Raw genomic sequence first — 27,161 nt, 5'->3', positions numbered from 1 at the left:
TGTTTCTAAAAACTTGTCCATTTCTTCTAAGTTATTAAATTTGGTGGCATATAGTCCTTCATAGTATTCTTGGATAATCCTTTGTATTTCTGTGGTGTCCGTGATAACTTCCCCTTTTTCATTTCTGATTTTGTTAATTAGTGTCTTCTCTCTTTTTATCTTAGTGAGTCTAGCCAAGGGTTTGTCGATTTTGTTAATCTTTTCAAAGAACCAGCTTTTTGTCACATTAATTTTTTTCTATTGTCTTTTTGTTCTCTATTTCATTTAGTTCTGCTCTGATTTTTGTTATTTCCTTTCTTCTGCTGACCTTGGGTTTCGCTTGTTCTTCTTTTTCTAGTTTTTTAAGGTGTAACATGAGGTTATTTATTTGGGATTTTTCTTGTTTCTTGAGATAGGCCTGTAATGATATAAATTTCCCTCTTAAAACTGCTTTCGCGGCATCCCAAAAATTTTGGTAGGATGTATTTTCATTGTCATTTGTTTCTATGTATCTTTTGAGCTCTCCTCTAATTTCTTCTTTGACCCAGTCGTTCTTTAAAAGTATGTTGTTTAATCTCCATGTATTTGTGTTTTTTCCTGCTTTCTTTTTGCAGTTGATATCCAATTTCAAAGCTTTGTGATCAGAGAATATGCTTGGTATGATTTCAATCTTCTTAAATTTGCTGAGGCTGATTTTGTGTCCCAATATATGGTCTATCCTTGAGAATGTTCCATGTACACTAGAAAAGAATGTATAGTCTGATGTTTTAGGATGAAGTGCTCTATATATGTCAATTATGTCCAATTCATCTAATGTGTCATTTAGGGCTGCGATTTCGTTATTTATCTTCTGTTTGGATGATCTATTCATAGCTGTCAATGATGTATTTAAGTCCCCTAGTATAATTGTGTTTTGGTCAATTTCTCCCTTTAGTTCTGTTAGTAGTTGCTTGGTATATTTCGGTGCTCCCTGATTGGGGGCATAAATATTGATGACTGTTATGTCTTCTTGTTGTATAGTCCCCTTTACCATTATGAAATGTCCATCTTTGTCTCTTGTTATCTTTTTCACCCTGAAGTCTGTTTCATCGGAAATCATTATGGCTACACCTGATTTTTTCTGGGTACCATTTGCTTGAAGTGTCAATTTCCACCCTTTCACTTTGAGTCTATGCTTGTCCTTGTAGCTGAGATGTGTCTCTTGTAGGCAGCATATGGTTGGGTTTAGTTTTTTGATCCAATCTGCTACTCTGTGTCTCTTTATTGGTGAGTTCAGTCCATTTACATTTAGGGTGATTATTGATATGTGAGGATTTCCTGTCATTCTGTCTTTAGTTTTCTGGTAATGCTGTGTCTCCATTGTTTCTTTGCCTTTTTGTTGTTGTCTATTATTTCTGTGTGGTAGTATTCTATGATGTTTCCCTCTGTTTCTTCTTTTATTATAGTATATATTTCAGATTTGGATGTTTTCTGAGTGGTTACCCTTGAGTTTATGTAAAAGAAAGTTTGATATTTAGAGTATTGCAGTTTCTTCAGTACGCTTACTTTCTCTATTCCCATATTCCAGTTCAGGCCTTTACGCTCCCCCTTTTTATGTTTCGGTTGCCACAAGTTGTCCCTGTTGATGGTGGTCTAATAGCCTCCTTTAGTATTTCTTGTAGTGCAGGTCGTGTATTAGAAAATTCCCTCAGCTTCTGGATGTCTGGAAAGGTCTTTATTCCTCCTTCATATCTAAAGGAGATCTTTGCTGGATATATTATTCTTGGCTCATGATTTCTCTCTTTCAATAGTTTGAATATTTGGTTCCATTCCCTCCTAGCTTGTAGAGTTTCTGCTGAAAAATCTGATGATAATCTAATGGGCTTTCCTTTGTAAGTTACCGTCTTCTTTTCCCTGGCTGCCTTGAGGATTCTTTCTTTATCATTGATTTTAGACAGCTTCAATACAATGTGCCTTGGTGAAGGCCTGTTGGGATTGAGGTAATTAGGTGTTCTATTTGCTTCTTGGATTCGAGGATCCAGTTCTGTCCACAAGTTTGGGAAGTTCTCATCGACGATTTGTTTGAATATATTCTCTGTTCCCTTCCCTCTTTCTTCTCCTTCTGGTATACCCATTATTCTTATATTGCTCTTTCTGATGGAGTCAGAAAGTTCTTGTAGAGTTCTTTCATTTCTTTTAAGTCTCAAGTCTCTTTCTTCTTCCCTCTGTGTAAATTCCAGGTTCCTATCTTCGATGTCACTGATTCTTTCCTCCATCTGGTCAACTCTACTACCTAAGCTGGATATTTTATTGTTAATTTCTTCTATTGAGTTCTTAATCTCCAGAAATTCTATTTGGTTCTTTTTCAAGATTTCAATCTCTTTTGTAAAATGCTCATGTTGTTCTTTGATTGTGTTTCTGAGTTCATTAAACTGCCTTTCTGTGTTTTCTTCCATCTCGTTCAGTTTTTTCAGAATTGCGATCTTGAATTCTCTGTCATTTAAATCACAAAGGTCCATATCTCTAAGTTCCTTTTCTGGAGACTTTTCACTTTCTTTCTGAGCTATCTTGTTGCCTTGGTTATTCATGGCAATCACTGATTTACTATTTCTCTTCCTAGACATCTACAGGAGTGTCTTCTGCAACAGGTTGATAGGTATGCGAAGAGCTTTTGGAGTTCCAAAGCTCTTTCTGCACCAGATTCAGAGCCCGTTTGTTTCAGCAGTTCTGTTTACTCCTGCAGGGATCCGCCCAGATAGGTGGGGCCAGGGGCGGGGTGAGTTGTGAGAGGTGGCCCAGAGCAATGGCGGTGACCACCACCACAGCCAGTCCTGCTTCCACAGCTCCCTCCCCTTTGCCGGAATTAATTGAGCTGCGAATCTGTGTCTGCGGTCCACAGTTCTCAGAGCAGCAAATATTCTGTCCTTTGATCCGACACTGCTACTTTATCGCTTCTAGCACCGGGCAGGTGGGGGCGGGGCGAGCTCTGGGAGGGTAGGGAGGGGGCGGCTAGTCTCCGTGCCTAGGGCTTCCGTTCTCCGCTCGGCAGTGAGGGCTTAAACCACCGATTTCAGCCCTCTTCCCTCAGTCTTTGCTCCGAGGTCTGCCGTGAGCGAGCGTTGGGTTCAGCGGTTTTGTATGCTGCCCCCTCAGCCCTGTGGGCCGTAAGCGGAGCCCTAGCAGTCCGAGTCCTTCCCTCTCCCGCAGCTGCGAAAGATCCGGGCGCAGCGGGCTCTGAGCATTGAGCTAGGTCTGTGTCCTGCGCCCGCGCGGCTTCGTCTCCGCACTTCTCCTCTCCCTCCTCCCCCGCTCGCGCGATTCACCCACCTGGAGGTGAATTCAGTAGTCGGCCTCTTTGTCTTGCCTGTCTGCTGTGCAAGGAGTCCTTTGTGGGGTTATTGTTGTCCGATTCGTTGTAAATTCCAGGGGAGCGTTACAGAGGCTCACCTCACGCCGCCATTTTTTTTTCCAATTGACAATCGAAGTTTTAAACTGCATTTAATGATTATGACAATAACCTGTTTGAAAAAATTATTAAATGCAAAATTTGCCACTATTCCATATCTGAGCTGGGTGAGTAAGTTTTTATGTAAACTTCATCATCCAGCCTGCCCACTGCAGTGCTGCGCAAATTGACAAAAGGCTTACCTCGTACAGTTGTTTCCTCCCATTTATGAAAATACAAATCTGATACCAGGGCTATCTCTTTTTTCTGCAAGTGTCCGAATAATAATAGTCTTTAGAAGAATTAAGCACTGTCAGAGTTTATGTTTCATTATAAATCCTTGTTCAGTAATTCTTCAAGTATACCTTTCACACCCTGGATAAGGCAGGATAAGTAGAGTACGTATGACATCTGCAGTGAAGTGTGTGGCCTGACCCATATTTATCTGGGCTGGCTGGAGAGTCCACAGCAAAAGCCTTCTAAGGCAGGTAGAAGAAACACTCTGTATGTACACCTGAAAGAGTTGGAAACTGTATTTTGAGGTTTTGTTTTTGATTTTTAGGGGGGAAAAAAACCCGTAATTCATCCTTTTCTATCCCAAAGACCCTAAATACCAAATAATGATCAAGCTGAAAAAGGCTCTGTAAACTGAATTTTTAGAGATGGCTCTTCAAGCCTTCAGTGGCTGTTAAGTTTCCAGCCAAGCAGTAGTCCCCGCCTCATTGCTCTGAGGCGCTGACCCCAGCTAAGCTATGCTCTGATTGCTCTGATTGCACTGACCCCAGCTATGCATTTATGTAGTCTTTCCTCAATCCAGTTGGGCCGTTCCAGGAGGCAACAGAGCCTGTCCTTCCTCCTGTCCCCATTGCCCCCACACTACGGAGCTCCCTGCCATAGGTGCAGGGCAGCCTGAAGCACAAGTAGCTATCCTGTGCCTGTAACAGTCCCCAAGGGCAAGACTAGATGGAGAAGTTCTCACCTGTGTGGCCATCAGTCACTTTCCTTTCGGCCAGTCCCCAGAGGCAAGCGTTTCTCCACCTCCTTAATCCCACCTGCCCTGGAGAGGCAGTAAGAAGCTAGCGGTATAGTTTGGACAGCAACTGAGAGCATGACGGAACCACGTAGATTATTCTTTGTCCATTTCCTACCAAGACTTCATGAAGCTAGAAGGAGCTGCAGTTGCCATATCCCAGCTCACGTGGCCTCAGGGTGTAGACCCAGGCTTCTAAGAGGCGTTGAATGCCTTAAATGTTAGAACATTGACTTAGTTCAGCCTTTGGTTTTACTCAAGAGGAAACTGAGGTCCAGGAAAGGGTGTGTTTTTGACCACAATACATTTTTTTGTGATTGTGTTTAATTTTCTCAAAAATTGAGCTGTGCAAATGAACACCTCCCAAGAGGGCCACTTAGGTAATGGACAGTCTAGCTATATGCAGAGTACATAGTATATGGAGAGAAAAGATACTGAAAATGGAACCCAAGGATAAAACAGAGGCCTGGGTCTACCTACCTGACAATACTATGACACCTACCAACTGAGAAAGGCCACAAAAGAGTGAACCTCAATAACAGAGTAGGTGATGCCTGTCAACCAGGGGGACATGTTTGTTTGGTCTCTCAGAACCATCTCTGTCTCATTCTTAGACTTGAGAAAGGACCAAGAAAGGAAAACAAATATACCCCAGGGCTGGGAAAATTAAATGTAACTATGAATTTGAATTTGGCGAAGACTGCTGAAGGAATCCACGTTATTAGAAGTACCTTAAAGGTTGCAGCTGATTTTAAGTAGTTAAGTAGTTAGGGCCCCATTGAAGTGCAGTTCTCCATCAAGTCCCCCTCCTTGTTCCTGCTCCCGCTTTTCTGACCAAGTGTACATGTCAAATCTGGGCCTGGGTCCTTAGCCTCTCGTGGAAGACTGCTGTAGGCATGCCCTTCACTAGATCATTGTTTTTGTCGTACCTTTGACCATTTCTGAATATACAGGTTTAATAAAATAGGAAATGAGATCTTTTATTCTCATTTCTAAAAGTTGCAGGGATTTTTGTCTTGATAATTCAATCCCCAAACCAGCCATCCTATATCTGGCTTTCTATTGTGTCTGTGTGTCTTCACATTCCCTATATCAGGGATGACAGGTGCCTTTATCACAACAGGCAAGTTGGGGAAAATAGCATACTACGCATGGTTGCCAAAGTCTGTGACCTATCTAACAGTGATGATTTTTATAGTCTCAAAATTAGGGCACATTGCTTCCTGGATCTCATTAGAACCTCCCAAGATGCTGCTGCCTTTTCTCTTTTTGCTTTTTCTTTTTTTTTTAATATCTGGAAGTGACCTTATTTAACCATAACTTTGAATTTCTCTATAGAGAACTTGCCACCATGAGGCTGTAAATGATTTACTGAACTCATCCTTTTGTCCCTATTCAACTGCAGCTCAGCCTGAGACCCACAGTGGCAGAGCTACAAGCTCGAAGGATCCTGCGGTTTAACGAATATGTGGAAGTCACCGATTCTCCCGACTACGATCGCCGGGCTGACAAGCCCTGGGCCAGGTTGACACCTGCAGACAAGGCAAGAACTCCAGTGGCTGTAGCCATGGTTTCATTTATTGTTGATTTTATTGCTTTTCTAAAAGCTCCAGTACTCACTTACCCCACTCAGTCATTCTAGGAAGCTAGATAAGACCAAATATCCCAACAATTTTTTTATCTTTGATTATTTAAGCCACTTATGTGATAGATTTAGTAGTATGAATGTATAATAGTTCTTTCAACTAAGTCGCAGAAAAAAACTAGTTCTTAGTTATCATGTGACCTGCCTGCATTCAAACCTGAATATGGGAAGGTGGGTAGAGCAGGGCTTTCACTCAGCCATGATTTATTCTTACTCTTAGAAAATATAACTTATATCCAGTTGTTATTTTAAAGGGGTATGCTAACAATGGGAAAGACATTGATCTATATCAAGGCCGCCACACATTTTCTGTACACTGTCAGAGAGTAACTCTTTTAGGCTTTGTGGGCAGTGGAGTCTTGGTTGCAATGGCTCAGTTCTGCCACTGTAGTATGAAAGCAGCCATAGACAGTTAGTAAGTAAATGAATAAATATGTGTTCCAAAAAAATCTTTATTTAGTAAAACAGATAGTAGGTCAGATTTAGCCTACAGGTCATGGTTTACTAACCTCTAATCTATATCATGGCTTACCGTGCAGAAAAACTGAAATATATAGAGGATTCTACCATGGAGAAAGACTAATTATTTTATGAGTGCTGTTGTTCCGTAACCAAAGAATTTTGCCAACCATTTGTTTTTAAATTCTTCACATTAGGATTCCAAAAAATGATTTCTAATTTTTGTCTCTCAGCAAAATTTAGTGTTGAAAAAATACATACCACACCCAGTCTCAATGCTAGAACTAGGTATTTAATTACACTCCGTACTGGCACTTTTTAATAGGAGGCTTCATTCTGTAAAGCACCTACTATGTGTCAAGCACATATTTTTCCATTTATTTATGTATTCTTCAGTTTCTTTTGTTAATGCCCTTTATTTTTCAGTGTACAGGTTTTTCATGTCCTTTGTTAAATTTATTCTTTAGGTATATTATTCTCTTCGGTGCAATTGTAATGAGATTGTTTTTTTAATTTCTCTTTCTGATAGTTTGTTATTAGTGTTAGAAACGCAACAGATTTTTATAGATTGATTTTGTATCCTACAGCTTTAGTGAATTTGTTTATCAGTTCTAACAGTTTTTTGGTGGAGTCGTTAAGGTTTCCTATATATAATATCAGGTTATCTGAAAATAGTGACAGTTTTACTTCTTCCTTTCCAGTTTAGGTGCCTTTTATTTCTTTTACTTGCCTACTTTCTCTGGCTAGGACTTCCAATACAGTGTTGAATAAAAGTGGTGAGAGTGGGCATTTTTATCTTGTTCCTTATCTTAGAGGAAAAGCTTTTCACTGTTAAATATGAGGTTAGCTGTGGGTTTGTCCCATATGGCCTTTATTCTGTTGCAGTACGCGCCTTCTATACCCAAATGTAGTAACTACAAATATGATCTCTTTTTCTGGGAGTTTTGTTTTTGTTTTCGTTTTTTAGATTTCCATATATAAGTAAGATCATACAGCATTTGTCTTTCTCTGTCTTACTATACTTAACACAATGCCCTTAAGCCATTGATTGTGTGTATTTAAAAAAATTCTTCCCATACCAAAATCATACGTGTATTCCCCTGTACTATTTTCTAGAATGTTTATAGTTTTGCTTTCGCATTTAAGTTCTTAATTGACAGAGAATTGACACTTTTAGAAAGTATGAGATATGCCTTTAGCTTTGCTGACCATATCTAGTATATGTTTGTTTTCTGTGTTGTTATTTGCTCTTTTATCTTCTTCCTCCCAATTTTCGAAACTTTTTTTGGCTTTTCTTTTCTAATGTAAGATGGACTTCTAGATCATTAACTTTCATTTTTTCTTATTTTCTGATGTAAGCACTGAAGGCCTCAATGACCCTGTCTGTCAGTAGTTCTCAATGTTGGCTACACTTTGCAATCACCAGAGGAGGTTTAAAAATGCTGATACCTGGGTCTCACCTCCAAAGATCCTGATTTAATTGATTTGGGGTATGACCTTTACGCATTGGAATTTTTATTGTATGTGGTCAGTAATTATAAATGTCCCATATATCCTTGAAAACAATGTGTGTTCTACAGTTTTGGGGTATGGTTTTCTAAATATGCTGAAAGATCAAACTTGTAAGTCTCACTCAGATTTCTGTATCCTGACTCGTTTATTGGGGATTTTTTTTGTGCGCCGGAGGTTTGTTTTGGAGGGCTTTTTTGTTGTTATTTATTTGGTTTTTGTTGTTGTTTTTTTGTCTGTTGCTTGATCTGTCAGGTACCAAGAGAGATATTTTAAATCACCCACTACATTTATGGGTTTTTTTTCCTTCTTATAATTTTGATTCATGTATTCTGAGGTTGTGTCAATAGATGTATAAACGTTTAGAATAATTACATGTTCCTGATGAAACCTTTATTATGAGACTCCATTTCAGGAAATGCTTTTGGTTGTAAAGCCTGCTTTATTTGATATTATTTTAAAACTAGATTATCAAGATGAGTTATTTTAAACCACCTTAGTACTTTGACTCAAGGTATAAACCCATTTGAGGGCTGACTTATGGATTCAAATTCTTAGGGTAAATTTCATCTTCTCTCCTTCACCCCCTAAGTACCAACATGCTTTTTTTTTTTTCTATACTTCGGGAGTCAGAAATTCTAGTTCACCCTTACAGTGAGGATATACCATGTGAGCCCCACGTTATGGCAGGAAGATCATTTATTAGACTTCCCACTTTGGACGTGTTTTGTCCCTGGTCTTCAGTATCTCACCAGGCTATGAAAATGATTGGTTGAAGTCAACAGGTTAACACAACAAATGCCCTGAAGCTCAAAGCCAGTTTCAGTGCTCTGCTTATCTTATTTCTCTGGGCTTCATCTTCATTTGTTTTTCTTTTTGTCAAAGTATTTTTTCTCTTTTTACCAGCTGATCAGTATAATTAAGATGACTTTTAAATGTTAAGTTCAGCATTTTAGTTATTTTTCAATAGAAGGACTACTCAGGACACCTGGTGTACCATTTTGCAAGTAATATTAGATTGGTGCAAAAGTAATTGCGGTTTTTGCAATTTTTTTTTTTAAACTTTTAAACCGCGATTACTTTTGCACCAACCAAATAGTATATGCCTTTATGCCAGTTTTCTTCCATCTTCCCTTCCTTTTAGTTGTGTGCAGACTTTTAGTCACATTAGTGACTCCTCATTTACCCTACTCCCATCACCATTTCTGTGCAGTGAACCATTCCAAACTAGTGGCTGAAAACAACAACTATTTTGTTATATCTTACTGATTTTGTAGGTTGGGGATTTAGTCAGGGCACAGCGAGGCGATTCTTCTGCTCTTCATGATGTTGATGGAGGTCGCTCAGTGCTACTCAGCCGACAAATTGGCTGCTCTGGCGTGTCTGAGATGATTTCACATGTCTGGTGTCTTGGTGAAGGTGGCTCAGAGGCTGAACTTAGCTTGGGCTAGCCACCAAAGCACCTATATGTGGCCTCTTCAGCACAGTGGCGTCCGAGTTATCAGGCTTTCCCCAGACAAGTGCCCTAAGAGAGCCGATAAAAGATGCATGGCTTTTTTGGACCCAGCCAGAGAAGGCGCCAAACCTCACTTCCACCACATTCTGTTACTTACAGGCAGGTCATAAGGTCAGCCCAGAACCAGGGGAGGGGAATTATTTTCTACTTCTTGACGGTGCATGGCAAGGTTATGTTTTGGAAGAACATAACCTTCTGTGTGAGCTAGAGGTATTATTGCTGTCATCTTTGGAAAATACAATTTGCCACACCCACCGTTCTCCGTTCTCTTGTTACATTCTCAGCTCTCTTGTTACTGAAGTTCAACAAACATTGAACTTCAGAAAGGCAGGTGGGCGGGCCCAGGTAAATGAGTAAAAATCACAGCAGGTACAAAGTAGGCAAGCAGTGAGAGTCTAAACCACCCTCAGATGGAAACTAAATTTTCCCTACCCTAGACTTAGTCCTTCCTGACTCTTGTCTGTTGTTGGCAGGTAAAGCTTGTCCATTTCTAGCTATAACAGAGAGGATTTTTCTTTTGAATTTTGAATTTTATGTGGAAACAAACATAGATTCTTGTGCTGGATTTCTAGGCTACAGAGGAGCTGTGTGTGGTCAGATTTTCTTTTGCAGGCTTAGTGTCTGTTCACAAGTACTTGAAAGGCAATACGACTTTCGTCATCTTCCCTACAGGTCAAACCTGAGCCCCAGAGCACAGACAGAGTCTTTCCTACTCAAATACGAGTCTCGTTCTCTCCCTCCGACATTGTCTCTTTTCTCCTAAGACTTTCTAAGGTCTAAAGAACAGCATTTTTAGAACTGGATTGGTTTTGTGGTATTTTTTTTTCCTTTGACGAAAAATAAGAATAATTTCTTATGGGTCGAAAAAATGTGTACTTTTTAAGATAGAAAATAGAAAAAATGCAACAATTTAAAATACTGTTAATGTATAATTGTACATACACAAGTGACACGGATTCATTGGCAAAAATCAGAACATTCAAGAATACAAAAAGAAAATAAGAATTGTAATGCATATCAATGCATGGTATTTTTAAGACTTTCTGAAAATATTGTTTTCTCCAACAGTGAAAAAATAGTTTCCTCTAGATGTTAAAAGATGAGTATAATGAAATATTACTCGTTGCCCAGAGATACTAAAACTATTAATGGTCTTAATGTATATTTTATTTTAGTATTAAAATAACATATGCTAATTATTATAAGAAGTATTCTGTTTCTGTTTCTTTTTACCTTAAAATAAAGCGTTTTGTAATTTATATTAATTATATTCAAACTTTGTATTTTATTAAGTTAATTGGTATAAAAATCTGCAATTTAGCTTTCATGTTAAAAAGTTTTATTTTTTTAACTTTTGAACTATATATCCCCCCCAAAAAACGAAAGTAAATATTTCCACCTCTGCTTAGTAGTATTTTCTTAGCCTCACTAAGATACCATGTTGCCTTTTAAAAAGTCTTTTGAACTTCAGTCATGGAGAAAAGGATCAGTAGCCAATAAGTCAATAGCCAATCAGTGCCCATTTTATGAAAACACGGTGCTGGGTGCTGTGAGGAATCTCACAGATCTATAGTCTTGTTAAACTGCCCAAATTGGGAAAGAGACGTGGTGGTAAAAATGTCTTGTTCATTGTGAATTCGATTGAGCTTAATTAACCTTTAAAATACAGTTTTCAATTTTAGAAACAGCTATACATACAATAAGATATAGATGCCCTATGTCTATATCTGTGCTGAAGTAGAGAAAGAGCCCTACATTGACAGGTGGAGTTAGAGGAGGCCATCAACTTGGCCTGAAGACTGAGACTCACACTGCCATCTCTCTGGGGTAGGCTATGGAAGCTCCATGATAGAGAGGGAAGGATAGGCTTTGGAGTAGTTTCATATGGGTTTGACTGCAGACTTGGCCACTGGGTAGTTATTTGATATTGGCCAAGTCATTTAACCTGTTTCTACACTAATAAAGTAGATCATATCTATCTTGAGAATAAGGTGAAATATCTGTCAAGTTCCAGCTCATCAATAAATGGTAGATCTTACCAGTATGACACTCATGGTCAGTCTTGATAATCTAAACTTTGTTGCCCATTGGTGACATTCTCACTATTCATTGAAGCCTCAGTTTACAATCCAGTCTAAAGTTATCCAGTAAAAGAGAATCCAGAATTTTGAGATGCTACTTGAAGTTGTCCTACAGGTTACTCAGTAATCATTTATTTAAACCCTTACAATACATTAAGTATTATCTTAGATACGGTGGCCATAAAGATGAATAGAACATATTATCCTCCCAGGAACACCTGTCTACACAGGTCCCAGAAAAGACTGAGGTTTTAATTCTATAAGAAGATATTCTTTGGCCTGTTCATGGTTGCCCTGGCAGCAGGAGAGGACACTTACCTACCCATGCCATTGAGCTGGAGTAGTCAAGGATCCCCTCTGTTTTCCATCACGTTTTTATCAAAAAAACACACAATGATATCAAAATGATGGAAATTCTCATTAATCTTCCCTTCACAGTTCATGTTATTTGGGAAGGCAGCAGGGCCCATATTTTAAACAAATCACCTGTTCCATCTGGCCAGGGTAACCCCTGAGCTGAGTGGCAGGGATTAAGGAGACTTTCCATCACCACTCATCACTAGTCAATTTTACACTTACTTTCAGTCATTTTTGTTTCCTTTTCCCTCTGTATCATTCTCATAGTACCAAAAAATACTACATATTTGGTTTCAGTGCTACCTCCTGGGTGCTTGTTTTGTTTCAATCTTAGAAATACCTAGTTTCGGCTCTGTTACTTCCCATTGTTCCAACCCAACGCACTAGGGCTCCAATCCCTCTACATCAACCTACTTTTCTATCCCACATCTTTCAACAAAATCAGTCCCATTTACAGTTACGTGAAGAGTTATTAGGCCTAAAATCTGGTCTTTTTCATAAAGGAGAGAGTTAAGATGATTGTACATGTTTGTCACTAACATACAGGATCTTATATACTTTATTTTCTTCTCATAACACTCTCAGAAAACCTTCTCTGTGGATAGTAAGAGGAAGTAACTTTTGGAATGTTAAGTGTGGTCATTCTTCAGCCATTTTTTAAAATGAGTATTGTATTTTTATAATTTCCTATATTTACATCTTGCTGATACATTTCTTCAAGCAACTAGTTCTATAATTTCACAACCCATTCATTGCCTGTAACTGATTCATCATTTCTCATTACAAACCAGCACACACAACATGGAGATCTGAGGCATTTATCTGGATGACTTGGGCTCTGAAGCTCATTTTACTGGAAAGAGTGGAGGCCTATGCATGAGCCCCATCTTTGTCCCTTAATGTCCATTTGATATCTAGCAGGTCACTCGATCTCCATATTATCACATGTAAGACGAAAGTCTTGGAATAGTGTCGGGTTATCAACTGCTTTGTAACAAACCATCCCAAAGCTTTAATGACTTAAGACAACCATCTTATTTTGCTCACAGTTTTGTGAGTTAGGAATTTGGGAAGGGCTCAGCTTGGCGGTTTATTTCTGATCCATATGGCATAGTAAGATGGTGCCTGGGTTTAGAGAATCTACTTCCATAATGGCTTCTTCACTAACATATCTTTACCTTGTTGCTCCTTGGCCTCTCTCTGTACCCACTTGGCATCTCATCCTCCAACACCTCTGCTTGTACCTTGGGTCTCTCAAGAGTGTGGTTTCCTGTGAAGGTAGGCACATTTTTTACATGGCAGCTTGCTTCAAGGAGAAGGAAGCAAAAGATGCTAGCCCAGTTAATGGCTGCATTCGGGACTGGCACAGCCTCACTTCTGCTGGGTTCTGTTGGGCACAGCAGTCACAGGACTCACCCAGATCCACGGTTGGAAAGATAGACTCCATCTCTTGACAAGGGAATGGGAAGGTTACATTGCAGATGAGCATGTAGGATACGCCCATAAATATTGAACTGGTTCTCTTGGAAAAAGTGTATGTATATGTACATGGTCATTAAGTGAATTGTAAGTGTCACTAATATAATGGATGTGTAGCATATAATCAGAAATAAACGATACAGTACTTTTTTTGTAGATTCCATATCCCAATTAATTCTCAAAGAATGCTTTCATTGATTTTGGCCAGACTCTTAGATCGGCAGCCAACCTACTGTTGAGAATAAGGACTTTGCCTTATTTGTCTTTGAGTCTCCTTCAGTGACATTTTCTGCTTGCACATAGTAGACTCTCTATAAATAAAAATGAAAGAGTTGTTAGTCACAGTCACAAACTTAAATTTAACTCATTTTTTGAAAGCCTCACAATAATGACATTTTATTGAATACTTACAGTGTCCAGTGTACAAAGCACTTTGAAATATGCTCCTAATTGATTCTCATAATATTGTAAGGAATTTTCATGCCCATTTTCCAGATGGGAAAACAGGTAACTCACTGAGGAACACTGCTGGTGAAGGCATAGGTAAAGACTAGCATCTATGACTTCTGACTCCGAGTGGACTACTTTCTACTTTCTCTACTGAAACCTTTCATTCAGAGGAGAATTTAAAATGAACATACAGGCAGGATTCTCTGCCACAATCCATATTAAAATACCTCCTTTCAAAGAAGACTTTTTGATAAATGTCACTGGGCCATTCGTATAGAGCATCTTTGCTATTTCAGCTCCTGGTTCTAGCTACCAATTTTTACAGTGACTAAAACAATGTGTATCCTCTCTGTTGATCTCACATGTGTGCCAATATGTGTAGTTTTATCACAGGGGACTCAGGCCAAAACATCTATCTCTCTGCTTGCTTCATCTCTTCCAAAAATCAGTAGCAGGAATTATTGCCACAGTTTGCAGCCACAGGCTCCCCATAGAAATTACCAGGGCTGAGGAATATATTTGAGGAGACGAGGCAATCTGTGACAACAGGATTTAAATATAACATTGAAAGGGGTGTTGAGAGAAAAGCTTGTATATTGCAGAGTGACAGCTAGTAATGGGAGAAAGCCAGAGAGAGGCCTCAGGGCTTCCCTCTGTCTTTTCCCTTTTGTAATATTAATCATTTTCCCTCCACAAAGTAGATTTTCTTACCTCTCAGTGAAGTAATTCTCTGTGGTTTGTAATGGCATTCTGTGTTTTGGCTGAAGAGTCCATTTTTCAAAGAGATTATGGAGCTGTTTTAATTAGTATTTTTAAGTTTACATGAGGAAACTATTCTTTGTGGAAAAATTAGGAAATAAAGATAAGCACAAAGTTGAAATCAAAAACCATCTGTGATCCAGCCATTACTGTTAATAGATAACTAATGTTAACATTTTGATGAGTATCTCAGCTTTTCAACCTGATGGACATAAGCATCTCTTCAAACCCCAACACTTACATGGCATGAATTATATGTTTGGCAAATAGAATAGTAATAACATTCTATTTGACATTTTCTTTGAGTGGCTTTAAGTGCTTTGCTAGTATTTTTTATTCTAATTGTCTTTAGTTTCAGTATTAAAGAATGAATAACAACTGCTTTCTCAGTAGCTCTGTGGCAGCTAGTCAAAGCTATGTAGTGCCATAGGTGGTGTTAAATGCAGAACTTTAATAGGAAAATGATATCGTTTCCCAGAAAATTTCATGACCTGCACTATCTTTGTGGTCATGGGGGGGGGGGGGGATAGGGGAGGTCGTGACTCATCAGACCCCAGGATAAGTTTAACAAAGGCCCCTCTCCACCTTGTCAATGATGCTTGAAGGAAATCCATTCTGGTTTTAGTTTGGGTATAGCATGATACTACATTTATCATACCTTTATCTGATAGAATTTAGGAACCCCTTTTTCCAAGATGTTTCTTGAAAGAAGGTCTGCTTCATTGATGCTGAATATGCCCAGGAAATATGTGACCTAAGTGACAAATCTGTTTATCTAATTTTTCCTATTTAGGCAGCAATAAGGAAAGAACTAAATGAGTTTAAAAGCACAGAAATGGAAGTTCATGAAGAGAGTCGACAGTTTACAAGGTAGGTACACAAAATGCAGTTTAGCATATTAAAAATGATTGTCTTGGCATAGAATTAACCCCTGGTCATTTGCAGAATGTAAAAGAATTTACGAGACTCTACAAGAATGAGAAAAGATTTATTGAAAATGAAAAAGAGAGAGAGAGAGAGAGTTCTGGCAAAGGGAAGTTTTGCCAGGGCAGAGCCCAATAGGGACATCTGTGGAGACAGAGTGGTAAGAGAGATACTGGCAGAAGTTTGCCAGGGCAGAGTATGATGGAGACAGCTGCACCAATGGGAAGGAGTGCTGGGGTTTTATATTTTTCTATGCAGGATGTATGAAGGGTGCTTGTCAGCTTGCTGTGGTGGGGAGGAGGGTGCTGCCATTATAATTGTCTTCTCCTGGGAACTGTCCTATTCTCATCTGTGATGGATGTTAGCTTACAGGGAGTTGCTGTTGCGATTGGAGACTATTCTGTTCCTACCTATGACGGATGTAAGGTGATTGTCAGCCTTGTCAGCTTGCAGGTATAGTGCTAGCCAGGGGATTCAGAGCCAAGTGGTTAATGTGTAGCTCATTCCTGTTAGGTCACAAGCTCACTCTTTGCCTGTTCCATCCTGCCAGCTCACAAACCCACTCCTATTAACTTTTTATTTGTCTCATCAGTGATTAAGAAGGTAAATTTTATTTTATGTGTATTTTACCACAATTAAAGTTTTTTTTAAAAAAAACACGGTTTAGAATAGACAACAGTATGGTGGTTACCAGGAGGGAAATGGAACGGGGGAAGGATAAAGAGGGTAAAGGGGGTCACATGTAGCGACGGAATGAGACTAGACTTTGGGTGGTGAGCACACAATGCAATCTACAGATGATGTATTATCAGATTGTACACTTATAACTTACATAATAGTTATTAACTAATGTCACCCCAATAAATGTAATTTAATAAAATGCACTTTACCATAACACCATCTAATGAACACTGAATCATTCTAAAGGGTGCTGTTCTGGTTTCTTTACTTAGCTTTATTTTCTAGGCCAGAAGACAAGTGCCAGCATCATTTATTCTCCTCTTGAAGAGACATAGTTGAAGTTTTATGCCCAGAACAGATGGTGAGAGCCAATGTGGGCACATATGTGTCTGCTTTGAGCTCACAGTAGTTATAACTTAAGATAGAAACTGAATTTTCCAAAGACATAACTTAGAATAGGAATCCAATTTTTACTGGTGCCACAAATCATTATAGTCCTCCCATTTTGCCTCCCAGCATGATTTAGTTTCAGGGGCTGCTAAAACCGGAAGAGCCCGGAGTGATTATGTAGTCTGAGCCCCACACTTCATAGGTGTTCTGTGTATTTCTCATAGGTTCACGTGCTTTGCCTTTCTATAACAGGTGTGTTCCTAGAAATTTGCAGGCCAAGCAAATCTTTAAAAATTGAGTTGTTAAAAAGCATACCAGAGCAGAGGATTACTTGAAGAAGACCATGGTAGGTCTTTGTGGAAAACAAATACTGATCCCCTAGGCTGGAAACAGCCTCTGTAAGGCTGTACTTCATGATGCTACCTTTTCAGCAGTGGTTCCTGTTCATGGTGGTGTTCCATACTGGGGACCATGTCACATGATAAAAGAAGCAGTGGCATAACTTCCTGACTTAATAGCAAACCTCTTCCCTGAAATGCATGGGGCTTGCATTGCTCCATACCTATTGTTCCTATAATAATAATACCTGGTCTTCACAAGAAACTCACCATTCTCCTAGAGATATTTCTTATTTGTTTCCTCCTATATCGTGTTTATTTGTAAATGCATGTAGTACTTTCAGACATCCTAAATGTATAGATTTGTGTTTGTTTGAAGGCTTCATAATCTCTTCTTGGACCCATCATCACATGCCCATATCAAGCCGGACCTATTTGTCCACTCTTTTTTTCCCTTCCACTTCCAGGGTCAGGAAAAGTTCATACTAATATCTGACACCTGTGGTCACACTTCTCTAGTAAAGTTGATCATAATAAGGTGGCTGGATATTTATGATGACATCGAACTGGCTGGGCCCTCCAGGCAACTAGCAAGATGGCATGTGTTTGTGTCATTGAATCCTGAACCCTGAGATGCACCCAACCCAGGATTTGTCATTCAGGATAGTTTTACTTCTGAGTAACTTTCCTAGAAATCGTAGTATCTGGTTACCTTACTTGATAGCATTATATGAAGACTAAATTATAATAAAAAAATAATCAAAATTTTAAAATGCCTTTTTATGGAAATAAGTCCTCATTTTATGAAAAATAAACATTTATACTGAAAGAGGTTCTTTTCTGTTGTACACTATGAACAAGTAAAAAGAAAATAGGACGCAGGGAGAAGAAAAGTTCATTTCTTTTTTTATATATGTATTTTTAAGTGTACAGATAATATAGCATTCAAACAGTACAAAAATCTTATCAAATAGTAATGAAAATTCCCTTCACTCCTTTCCCCAACTTCATTCCCATTCTCACCAGTAACCACTGGTAAAAGGTCAGTGTACATCCTTCTAGACATTTTTTCTGTGCATTTACAAATGTGTGTGTGTGTGTGTGTGTGTGTATGTGTGTGTGTGTGATATGTATGCATTTATGTACACCTTCTTAGTCACACACAAAACAACATCTAGAAAATCTTCCCATATTAGTATGTCTCATTCATTTAAATGACTCTAGAGCATTTCATAGGTAATATACCATAAGTTACTGAACAATTATTCTATTGATAGGTATTTATGGAATTTTCAGTTTTCATTAGTAAGACAATGCTACCTTGACTTGCTTTATAAATGTATCTTTGTGCACACACACGAATATTTTTATAGTAGTCCCATAAGTGGATTTGCTAGGTCACTGGATATATATTTTTTATATTTTGAAAGGTAACATTCTGTGACCTACACTTTACTAGCATGGCAGGTCGACTCACTCTCATATTTGGGGTGATGTTGGTGGTGAGGCTTCTGTATTCTGAAGAATGGACGTTAATAAATAGTTTATTTCTCTAAGGTTGGGCATCTTTACATACCTTTATTGACCATTTCTTTTTTATTTGCCCTGACTAGTTTTCTTTTGAGTTGTTTGTCCTTTTCATATGGATTGGTGAAAAGTCAGATATTATGGATATCGGCCCTTTGCTGCATGTCATGATACTTTACTCCAACCTACTGCTAACATTTTAACTTTTTAATGGTCTTTTGTGTAAGTGTTTGCATATTCAAATTTGTCTGTATTGTTATTTTTTACTTCATTGTTTTTTGTTTTGTGGAGGAAGGCCAAGATTATGAAAATATTATCTTCAATTATATATATGCTTTTTTTAACACTTAGATATTTCATCCATTCGGCATTTATTTGTGGTTGTGATTCACAAGAGTAAACTAATTTTACTTTGTTCTAAACCAATAGTCAATTGTCCCAATGCCACTTACTTCCCTCTTGATGTAAGATTCTTCCTTTAATATACACGTAGGTCAGTTTTCAGATTCTTTACTATGCTCAAACAATCTATTGTCTGTCCTTGCATTTGTCACACTGCTTAATAAGAATAGGTTTGTAGCATATTTTTATATCTGATAGGGTATTTTTTCACCTTCAAAAAAATCTATTGGTTATTTTTCTGTATTTACTCATCTATAGAAATTCAGAGTATGCTTCTTGTGTTCCATAAAGTCTATTGATACCTTCATTGTTTAAGTAAATGTTAATAGATGCAAACAGGGATGAGCTGCATTTCAAAACAAAATTACAGATTTTATTTCTGTAGCAGCTGATATCAATGGTAAGCTTTAAAAGTTTTCCAAAAAATGCATTGATTAACACTCTTTAAAATGTCTTTCCAGATATGGAAAAATTAAATATTCATATCACCCAGATAAATATGCCTGGCTTATGTTTTCTTAAAAACTTGGCAGTAAAGCTAATATCTACTGCTATTTTTCCATTGATTTATATTACATCATTAGACTTGCATTCCAATACAGAAATATTTTGGCTCTGAGACTTAATAAAAATCATGCTTATGATTTTCAAATTGTTTTCAGTATTTCTTTTAAGAAGAAAAGGTTTTGGTAAACACTGCTGTATCTAATCAAAATAATACAAAAATATGATGATGTTTTACATTTAGAAAATTGCTCACGTAAAACATAGTGGTGCTCTTAGCACCAGCCACCCTTGGAGGAAATAAACACGCTGTGGATCATTATCTGCCTCTTTAAATGCAACCAAGATAATAGAGCAGCTCACTTCTTAGCTCTTCTTATTAGCGCCAGACATTATCTCTTATATTAAGTAAGCCTTCCTTTAAAACCTCAATCTGTTAACTCCCAGGGGATTTAGGGTGGCTCACACCATTGAAGCAGCCCTGCTCCCTCTGCCTAGGTACCTCTTTATCCAGAGATAATCTCCCACAGAGTGATGTATCAGTCAACACTGGAAGGATCCATTCATATTTACTAGTATAGCTTCCTTTGCTTCTGTATCTCTGGGGAGAGACACACAAAACAGATAATATTGGTTGCCTCTGGAGAGGGGAATTGGGTGACTAGGGGCAGACATGGGAGGGATTCTTTTCACTATTCACCCTTTGAACCTTTTGAATTTTTGAAACATAGGAATTTACTACCTTGTCAAACACATTTAACAGAAAAAAAATAAAGGATCTATTCCCTACTCTTTCTATAAAGGATAATTTCATCATGCTGGCTTTTCTTGAATCATGCACTGGCACTAATATTAATTGTTATAATAAATGCTTTCTATTGGTGTACCAAGAAGCCACCTGGGAAATCTCCATCATGGAATACATTATGGGACATGTTTGATCTGTAGTGGTAAGGGTTGGAGTCATCCACCCTTTCATCTAGTTCTCCCAGTTTCTCCCAGTATTTTCCAGGTAGCTCTCTGGAATCGGAATGCATTCTAGGACCATGTAACAAGGATGAGGACAAGTGGTCCCTGTGAGACTTCATCCTGTGGCCTGAGAGGTTCCAAACTCTAACCTTAGTTCCTTAGAACACTTGATGCTGGTCTGGCTACATCCTCTACTTTCTGCCCCAGCATCTGGCCACCCAGATGACTGTGCAAAATCCGAAAGACCATTTTAATGGCTATGTACCATTAAATATGGCCATTGCATTCTGGAAGGAAATCACCATAGCAAAGACAAGTCACTTTTTTTTTTTTTATAGTAAATGACATTTCTACTATTTAAAATAATTCTCTAAATTATAAAAGCATTTTGTATATGAAAGGTCAAGTTTTACTTAAAAACTAAATTTTTAGGTGTTTATAGCTGAGTGATAAGATCATGGGTAATTGTATTTTTGTTCTGGAAATGCTGTTGTCTAATTTTTTTAAATGGCAACTTGTATCAGATTTATAATCGAGAGTATTGCTTTTAAAAAATAAACTTTGAATTTTGTAAACAAGAACTTTTTTTAGTGTGCAAAGTAATACTTACATTAAGGAATATTATCAAAGACTCATAGAATCATTAAATTCATGCTTTTAGAGTGAAAATGGGCCTCAAGGACTCATTGACATAACATTGAGTGGAAAAATCAGGATATTGACTAAATGTATATATATAGCAGTGGTATGTTTTATTTAAAATTGAGATGCATCGAAAAAAATGACATCAAAAACCTTAATGGTTTGTTACAGAGTTTGTTTTGTTTTTTCTTTTCTCTACTTTTTAAATTTCCTTAATGTGGTTATATTGTGTTTGTGAGTGTGTGTGTGTGCGCGCGCGAGTGTGTGTGTTTAAAGCAATTATTTCATTCTTTACCATCTTTAGGTATTACAATCTCATGTAGATTTATAAATAAAGTAAACCACTCTTTCAGCTTCTAGATACACTTATCAAAATGTGACAGGGCAGGAACTACACATGTGACTGAAACAAAAATTAGAGTCCTGCACAGAGGAATAAGAAGGCTGCTTCTGCAATGGTCTGAAAGTACCATTGGTGCTCCATTTTCTTGCTACCTGGACAGAAACTAAAGAGTTGCAAAATGCTGCTTTAACCACCAGAGTTGAAAGCTTGGTTCAGCATTCGACATAATAAAATTCTGTCAGGCTTCTGACGAAGAACAAGGAGCAGTGTTTTAGGAGAACTTCCTCATTTGTTTAATATAAGTGTAGGAGTATGTGCCTACACTTTTAAATAGAGAGGAAATGAATTATTCAGGATTCCTGTGTATGTCAAATAGGGAAGCATAGGAAAGTAATAGTTTACATTTCTGAGTAATTTTGTGTTTTATATATCTGAATGAAATTACAGGAGTAAATTTTAAAAATTAAATTATGGAAGAACCATCTTTATGGAAAAGAATTCTCTTCTCCTGAATTCCATGATTTAAAAATAGCTTTTCCTCCTATTTATTCCCTTTCAACAGTCTGGAAATAGGAAAAATATATTATGATTTTTAACAAGAAGAAGAAAATATAGATAACTTCAAATTTGAATCTCAGGAAAGTTCTGGAAAAAAGAACAGATGAAAAACTTAAGTATCCTTAGGGCACAGTTGATGTATTTATGGTTACAGTAACTTGAAGCCTAAAGCCAAAACTGTCATTCTGTCAGGTAGGCAAACTTCTCTGGAAGTAAAACTGAACTTCTCTTTCTAAATGAATGTAAACCACTCAGTAGTAACAAACTTAAGAATAATTTGCATTTTCAGTACCTCTAACCATAAAATTTTGGAGCTGAATTTGAAGACAAGATGCTTAATTTCAGCAGGATTATAAATGTCCTTTTCTGATTGGAAAGTGCAAGAAAATATATGAGGTTTTTTTGGTTTTGGTTTTATTTTTACCAGATATGGCACTCCAAATGAAGAAAGGGTACATTTCTGACGCCTGGGTTTATCAGCATATTATTGCATTCCCACTGTTGGTTGGTCATCTTCCTCTCTTAGCCCTTGAAGCTATGCTGATGGTTTGTGACCTTCCAAGCGATCCGGACGGTGGAACTCACTCTGATGGAATCCATGGGCAAATAGTGTCTGCAGAAAAAAACCAAAAACCTTATAGTGTCTTGCAGTTTTGGGAAAATAAAAGCAGGACACTTTCCAGGAAAATGCTGGGCTTTAAAAGGTTCTGAATCTCTTTGGGTCCAGTGACCCACTTTGTTAACCAACCCAATTTTTAATTTACCTTCTTCGTCCCACAGACATTCCCAATGGAAAGAGAAAACCTCTCATGTCGTATTTCCCCAAACTTGTCCTTTGAATCCAGGACCAAATGAATATTAGGACATTGTGGAATGTTTGGTGTACAAAGCCCAGCAAAGTAGGAGAGAGCTAAAATAATTGCTGAATTACATGAGATTGTATGTAACTCCTGGAAAATCTGAACCTAACAAACATGGACATTTGGTAGCTCTTGGTGCAAATATCCTGCAGGGGCAGCATGCTTGTATTTGTCTGTACTGTCCAGGTAGCTCTCTGGAGTGGTGTGGGCACTGCTCCTGTTCCCTCTGCGTGGTGTGGGCACTGCTTGTGTTTCCTGCATAGGGAAGTGAGGCTGCTCATTTCAAACCCAAGGACATCACTGGACTTGCTTTTCTAGTAATTGCAAAAATGTTTGTGCAGGCCCATTCTCACCTATTTCCCTTTGTGGCAAAAAGCAGGTGTTTCTGAGACAACTGCAGCAATCAAATAGTCTGAGAGTGTGTAACAGGACTTTTCTCTGGTCAAAACGCATCAAAACTGACTGGCAAATGTAGAAATTAATTTGCTCACCTTTTCTATTCCATTCTACCCACAGGACACCAAAATAATCCTTTGAATGAAAGTATGGATGAAGGCATGTTTTGATCTCATTGTCTAGTGTAGGTTAAGAATACAGAATGGCGGGGGATCAAATATAGGGTGATGGAAGGAGAACTGACTCTAGGTGGTGAACACACAATGGGATTTATAGATGATGTAATACAGAATTGTACACCTGAAATTATGTAATTTTACTAACAATTGTTACCCCAATAAATTTTTTAAAAAAAGAATACAGAATGGGGAGCCTGGCACCTCCACTTACCAGCTCTCTGCCTTGGGCACATGACTTAGCATCCCTGTGCCTCAGTTTCCACATCTGTTCAAAGGGGATACAGGAACACCTACCTATCTCAAAGGATTATTTTCAGGATTAAAGTAGGTAATATGCGTATAGCAGTTGAACTTGTGCTGGGCACATAGTAAACATTAGTAAATATTAACTATCATTACAATTATTATCTGCCTCACATTTTATATCAAAAGTTTGATTTAAGAGGTTTTCAATTACTCTTGAAATGTTTTTATAGAATTTTTATATTTTTCTTCAGGTTATGGTTGACTTCCTAGAAAGCATGATGGAATGTCCTATCAGATGGGTTATCATAGATTAGCATACACCTAATTGTAATTAATTTTAAGGACCTCATAATTGGATTCTTCAGTTATATAGAATTATTTGTAGAAAGAATTAAAAACTTTCTAAGTACATATATATAGTATATTGATTCAGGTGTTGATGAATTCAGCAAACATTTTTTGAACACACAGAATGAGCCAGAATTTAGAACAAGTCCAATAAGGTCCTGGCTTTTACATGAGGAAGAAAAACCATTAACAAGTAAAGAAACAAACACGATAATATCAAATTGTGCTAAGTATTGTGAAGAAAATGTAACGATGCTGTGGGAGGGACAAGGGTGGGTATAGCTAGGAGGGCCAAGAAAGGGGTCTTCTGAGGAAATAAAAGTTATTCTGTGATTTAAATGACAAGAGGAATCCATCAGTGCTCTTGGGAGAGAGGAAAGCATTCCACCCCCAAAGGGAGTCAACTAAATTAGAGAGCAGATCCAGGACAGAGGGTCTGAGGTGGGAACGAACTTTCCATGATCAGACTGAGTAATATTGTGTCCGTTTAACAATAGAGCATCAGTGTCCACACACCTGCCCAAGCTTATGGTCGGGGTAGAGTTAAGAACTGAACTCAGAATGGACACATTTCTACGTTAGTCACACGTGTTTTGGAAAGCTTGGTGAATCTTAGTTTTATTTTTACTTTTGGAAAGTCAAACGTGCCAAAGTCGTATAACAAACCCCGTGCATCCATGACGCAGCTTCTCCAAGTGAAAATTGACGGCCAGTCTCCTTTCACTTGTTTGTATGCATCAGCACAAATCTAGAGAGCATTTGGAGACAAATGATTGGAACTTAGGGTATGTGGGGGGCAGTTAGGGAGATTTATTTAGAAACAGGTTTCTAGATAAATGAAAGGCCGCAATCACCGCTCTTAACAAATGTACATTTTATTTGCTAGGGAATGGAGAACGATACAATGGTATTAACAAAGAATAATTGAATGAGTATTTATGATGATGGTGGCGCTAGGGACAGTGTGGGGCATAGAACTGGTCTCCAGATCGATGGGTCTGGGACAGGAAAATGAATTTGGAGAGTGGTTTACTGGGGCAAGTGAACTTTAGATTAGATAACACAAAATGCTGAATAGAGTTGCATAAATGTGGAGTCACAAAAGTAGGCCGAAGAGGTAGACCAGATAAGGCCTTATGCAGAAAATGGCATTTGACCTTGATCTTGAATATGAAAACAGAGATGGAAAATAAAGGCGGGGGCTCATACGTAGTATTAGGGAACAGCATGTTCAAAAGCACAGGCTGCGAAAAATTGCAAGGGACTCGCATGGAGGGCTATGAAGTCCGGACGCTAGCTAGCTAGCATGCTGCTCAATTCGTGCCAGCAAAAGGTGGTGAGGGCTTCAATGAATTCAGAAATGGGCAGTTGAGGCAGGACTTGATGACTGATGGGATATAGAAGGGTGGAGGAGAGAAATGAGTTGCAAATCTGAGGTTTTAGGCTAAAAATATCTTAAAAGATAGAACATTGTAACAAGTTAGAAAGTGCAAAGCCAGTTTTACAAGGAAAGATAATTCGTATAGTTGTGCACATGCTTATATTGTGTATGTTGCCTGTGCAATGTTTGGAAGGAAATGCCAGGCAAGCACTTGGAAATTCAGGTGTAGAAAGTAGATTTGGAGTCGACAGGAGGTGATGAGAGGCTGACACTAAAGAAATAGTGACTATTTGTTGATGTTTTCCTTTTATAACTACAAACCAGGTGTAACCAAATCCTTTATGAAATAATCTCACTCTGCTCAATTCAGGTCAGAACATGACCCTCAAGGAGAATGATGTTTTGTATATTGAGTGCTCTGTATCCTGGATGATATAACCAGCATCTTTTGTACAGGGGGCTGTCTCTACTTTCCAACCTAACGTGTAAGAGTATTCTGTTCTGACAGTAATTTATAACAGTGATTCAGGTGGGGGATGTCCAGAACCACCGGTCATTACAAACATTACCATACCATATTCAGGTCATCGAATGTGGACTGTGCTTCTGTACCGCAGACTCACAGAGCTTCCATTTCTTCTTTCAGGTTTCATCGTCCGTAACGAAGTGCGAGACCCTGGAAACATAGACTGACCATCTTTGGGGGAAGCCTTGCTTCCCGAACAGCTGATATTGCACTGGGATTTGAATGTGTGTGTTTCCGTTTATCTTGTGGTGAAGGAAGCAGGTAGAAAGTGCTCCCCACCCGTTAGCCCAGATGGGGCCAACAAGCAAAGGGACGGGTGCAGTGACCTGCTGTCCAGCATGCGTACTGATGGTAAGGGACACCATTGGTTACACCATTTATTCTTCATCAGGGGTTTTAATCAAAGAAGATGAGCAGAAGACAATCGCTGGCTCCCTTTTATCAGAAAGCCAAATGTTAGAGTGCGGGTTTAAAAAAAAAAAACAAAAAAAAAAACGAGGTTTGGAGTGGCTGGGCCCTGGAAAGGGGTGGGGGTTGAAATCAGAGAGAAAGAGAAATATTTCATTATGTTAATGAAGAAAAGAGAGAATTGAACATAAATGTATTTTTGAAGTAGGCTTTTGATAGTTGAGACCTTATTAAGGGATTTGGAGATTTCATCACTCAACATGGATGTTGAGTCTTTCCTCAACAGGTTGGATGAACAGGGCTTTCCTTAAAGACCTGATCCTAGAAGAATATTCTTGTTGCACCATTATGTTGATACAGTATACTACCATTATTTTATGTTGTGCCAGTGAATCCAATTGCCAGAAATAAGTATGTTTTCATGTATCCTTTTCTTAAATGCGAGAGGCTTTTCCTGACTCTTAACCAGCATGCTTACCCAAATTTTATTGCATGCTTTAAGTAGCATAGCTATACACACTTTACATTTCTTTTTATACTCCTCACCTAATGTACCAACCTTCCACAAGGATAACAGGACTGGGAATAGAGTCATATGTGATGTGAAACAATAAATCTAGCAAGCTTTAGAAATAAATGTTTTGGTCTTTCCCTAGCTTGATTATCTCCAAGGTCAAAACAACCATCCTTGATCTAAGGAAGATGATATCGACAATCACATCTTTTTCTAAAAAATCTGAATCCAAAGTTAAAACTTAACCAAAATGCAAGTGTTCTGCCAGCAGTTAGCTCTGAGTGAAAATTCAAAGGACTGCTTATTTTCAGTGCTGCATAAAGTTGGATCGCTGCTA

The 27,161-nt window shown here is 38.2% G+C and overlaps 1 protein-coding gene across 9 annotated transcripts in view; it reads left to right on the top strand.

The window, feature by feature from the left end:
• PHACTR2 (phosphatase and actin regulator 2) overlaps positions 1–26,736 on the top strand; it is a gene marked incomplete at both ends in the record, with an annotated part of 238,228 nt that extends 211,492 nt beyond the window's left edge. For 5 of the 9 annotated variants that reach the window (XM_081035577.1, XM_081035573.1, XM_081035579.1 and 2 more), the window contains 2 exons: positions 5,839–5,976; positions 15,482–15,562. In XM_081035577.1, the coding sequence (XP_080891703.1) occupies positions 5,839–5,976; positions 15,482–15,562 (219 nt within the window). Of the gene's footprint in view, positions 1–5,838; positions 5,977–15,481; positions 15,563–26,022 lie in introns of those variants that run through there. The other 4 variants (XM_081035576.1, XM_081035578.1, XM_081035574.1 and 1 more) reach the window with 1 other exon arrangement.
• Between the last annotated feature and the right edge of the window lie 425 nt (positions 26,737–27,161).

Source organism: Rhinolophus hipposideros (assembly GCF_964194185.1).
Source record: "Rhinolophus hipposideros genome assembly, chromosome: 3".
Lineage (NCBI taxonomy): Eukaryota > Metazoa > Chordata > Mammalia > Chiroptera > Rhinolophidae > Rhinolophus > Rhinolophus hipposideros.
This window is presented reverse-complemented; position numbering and strand designations above follow the sequence as displayed.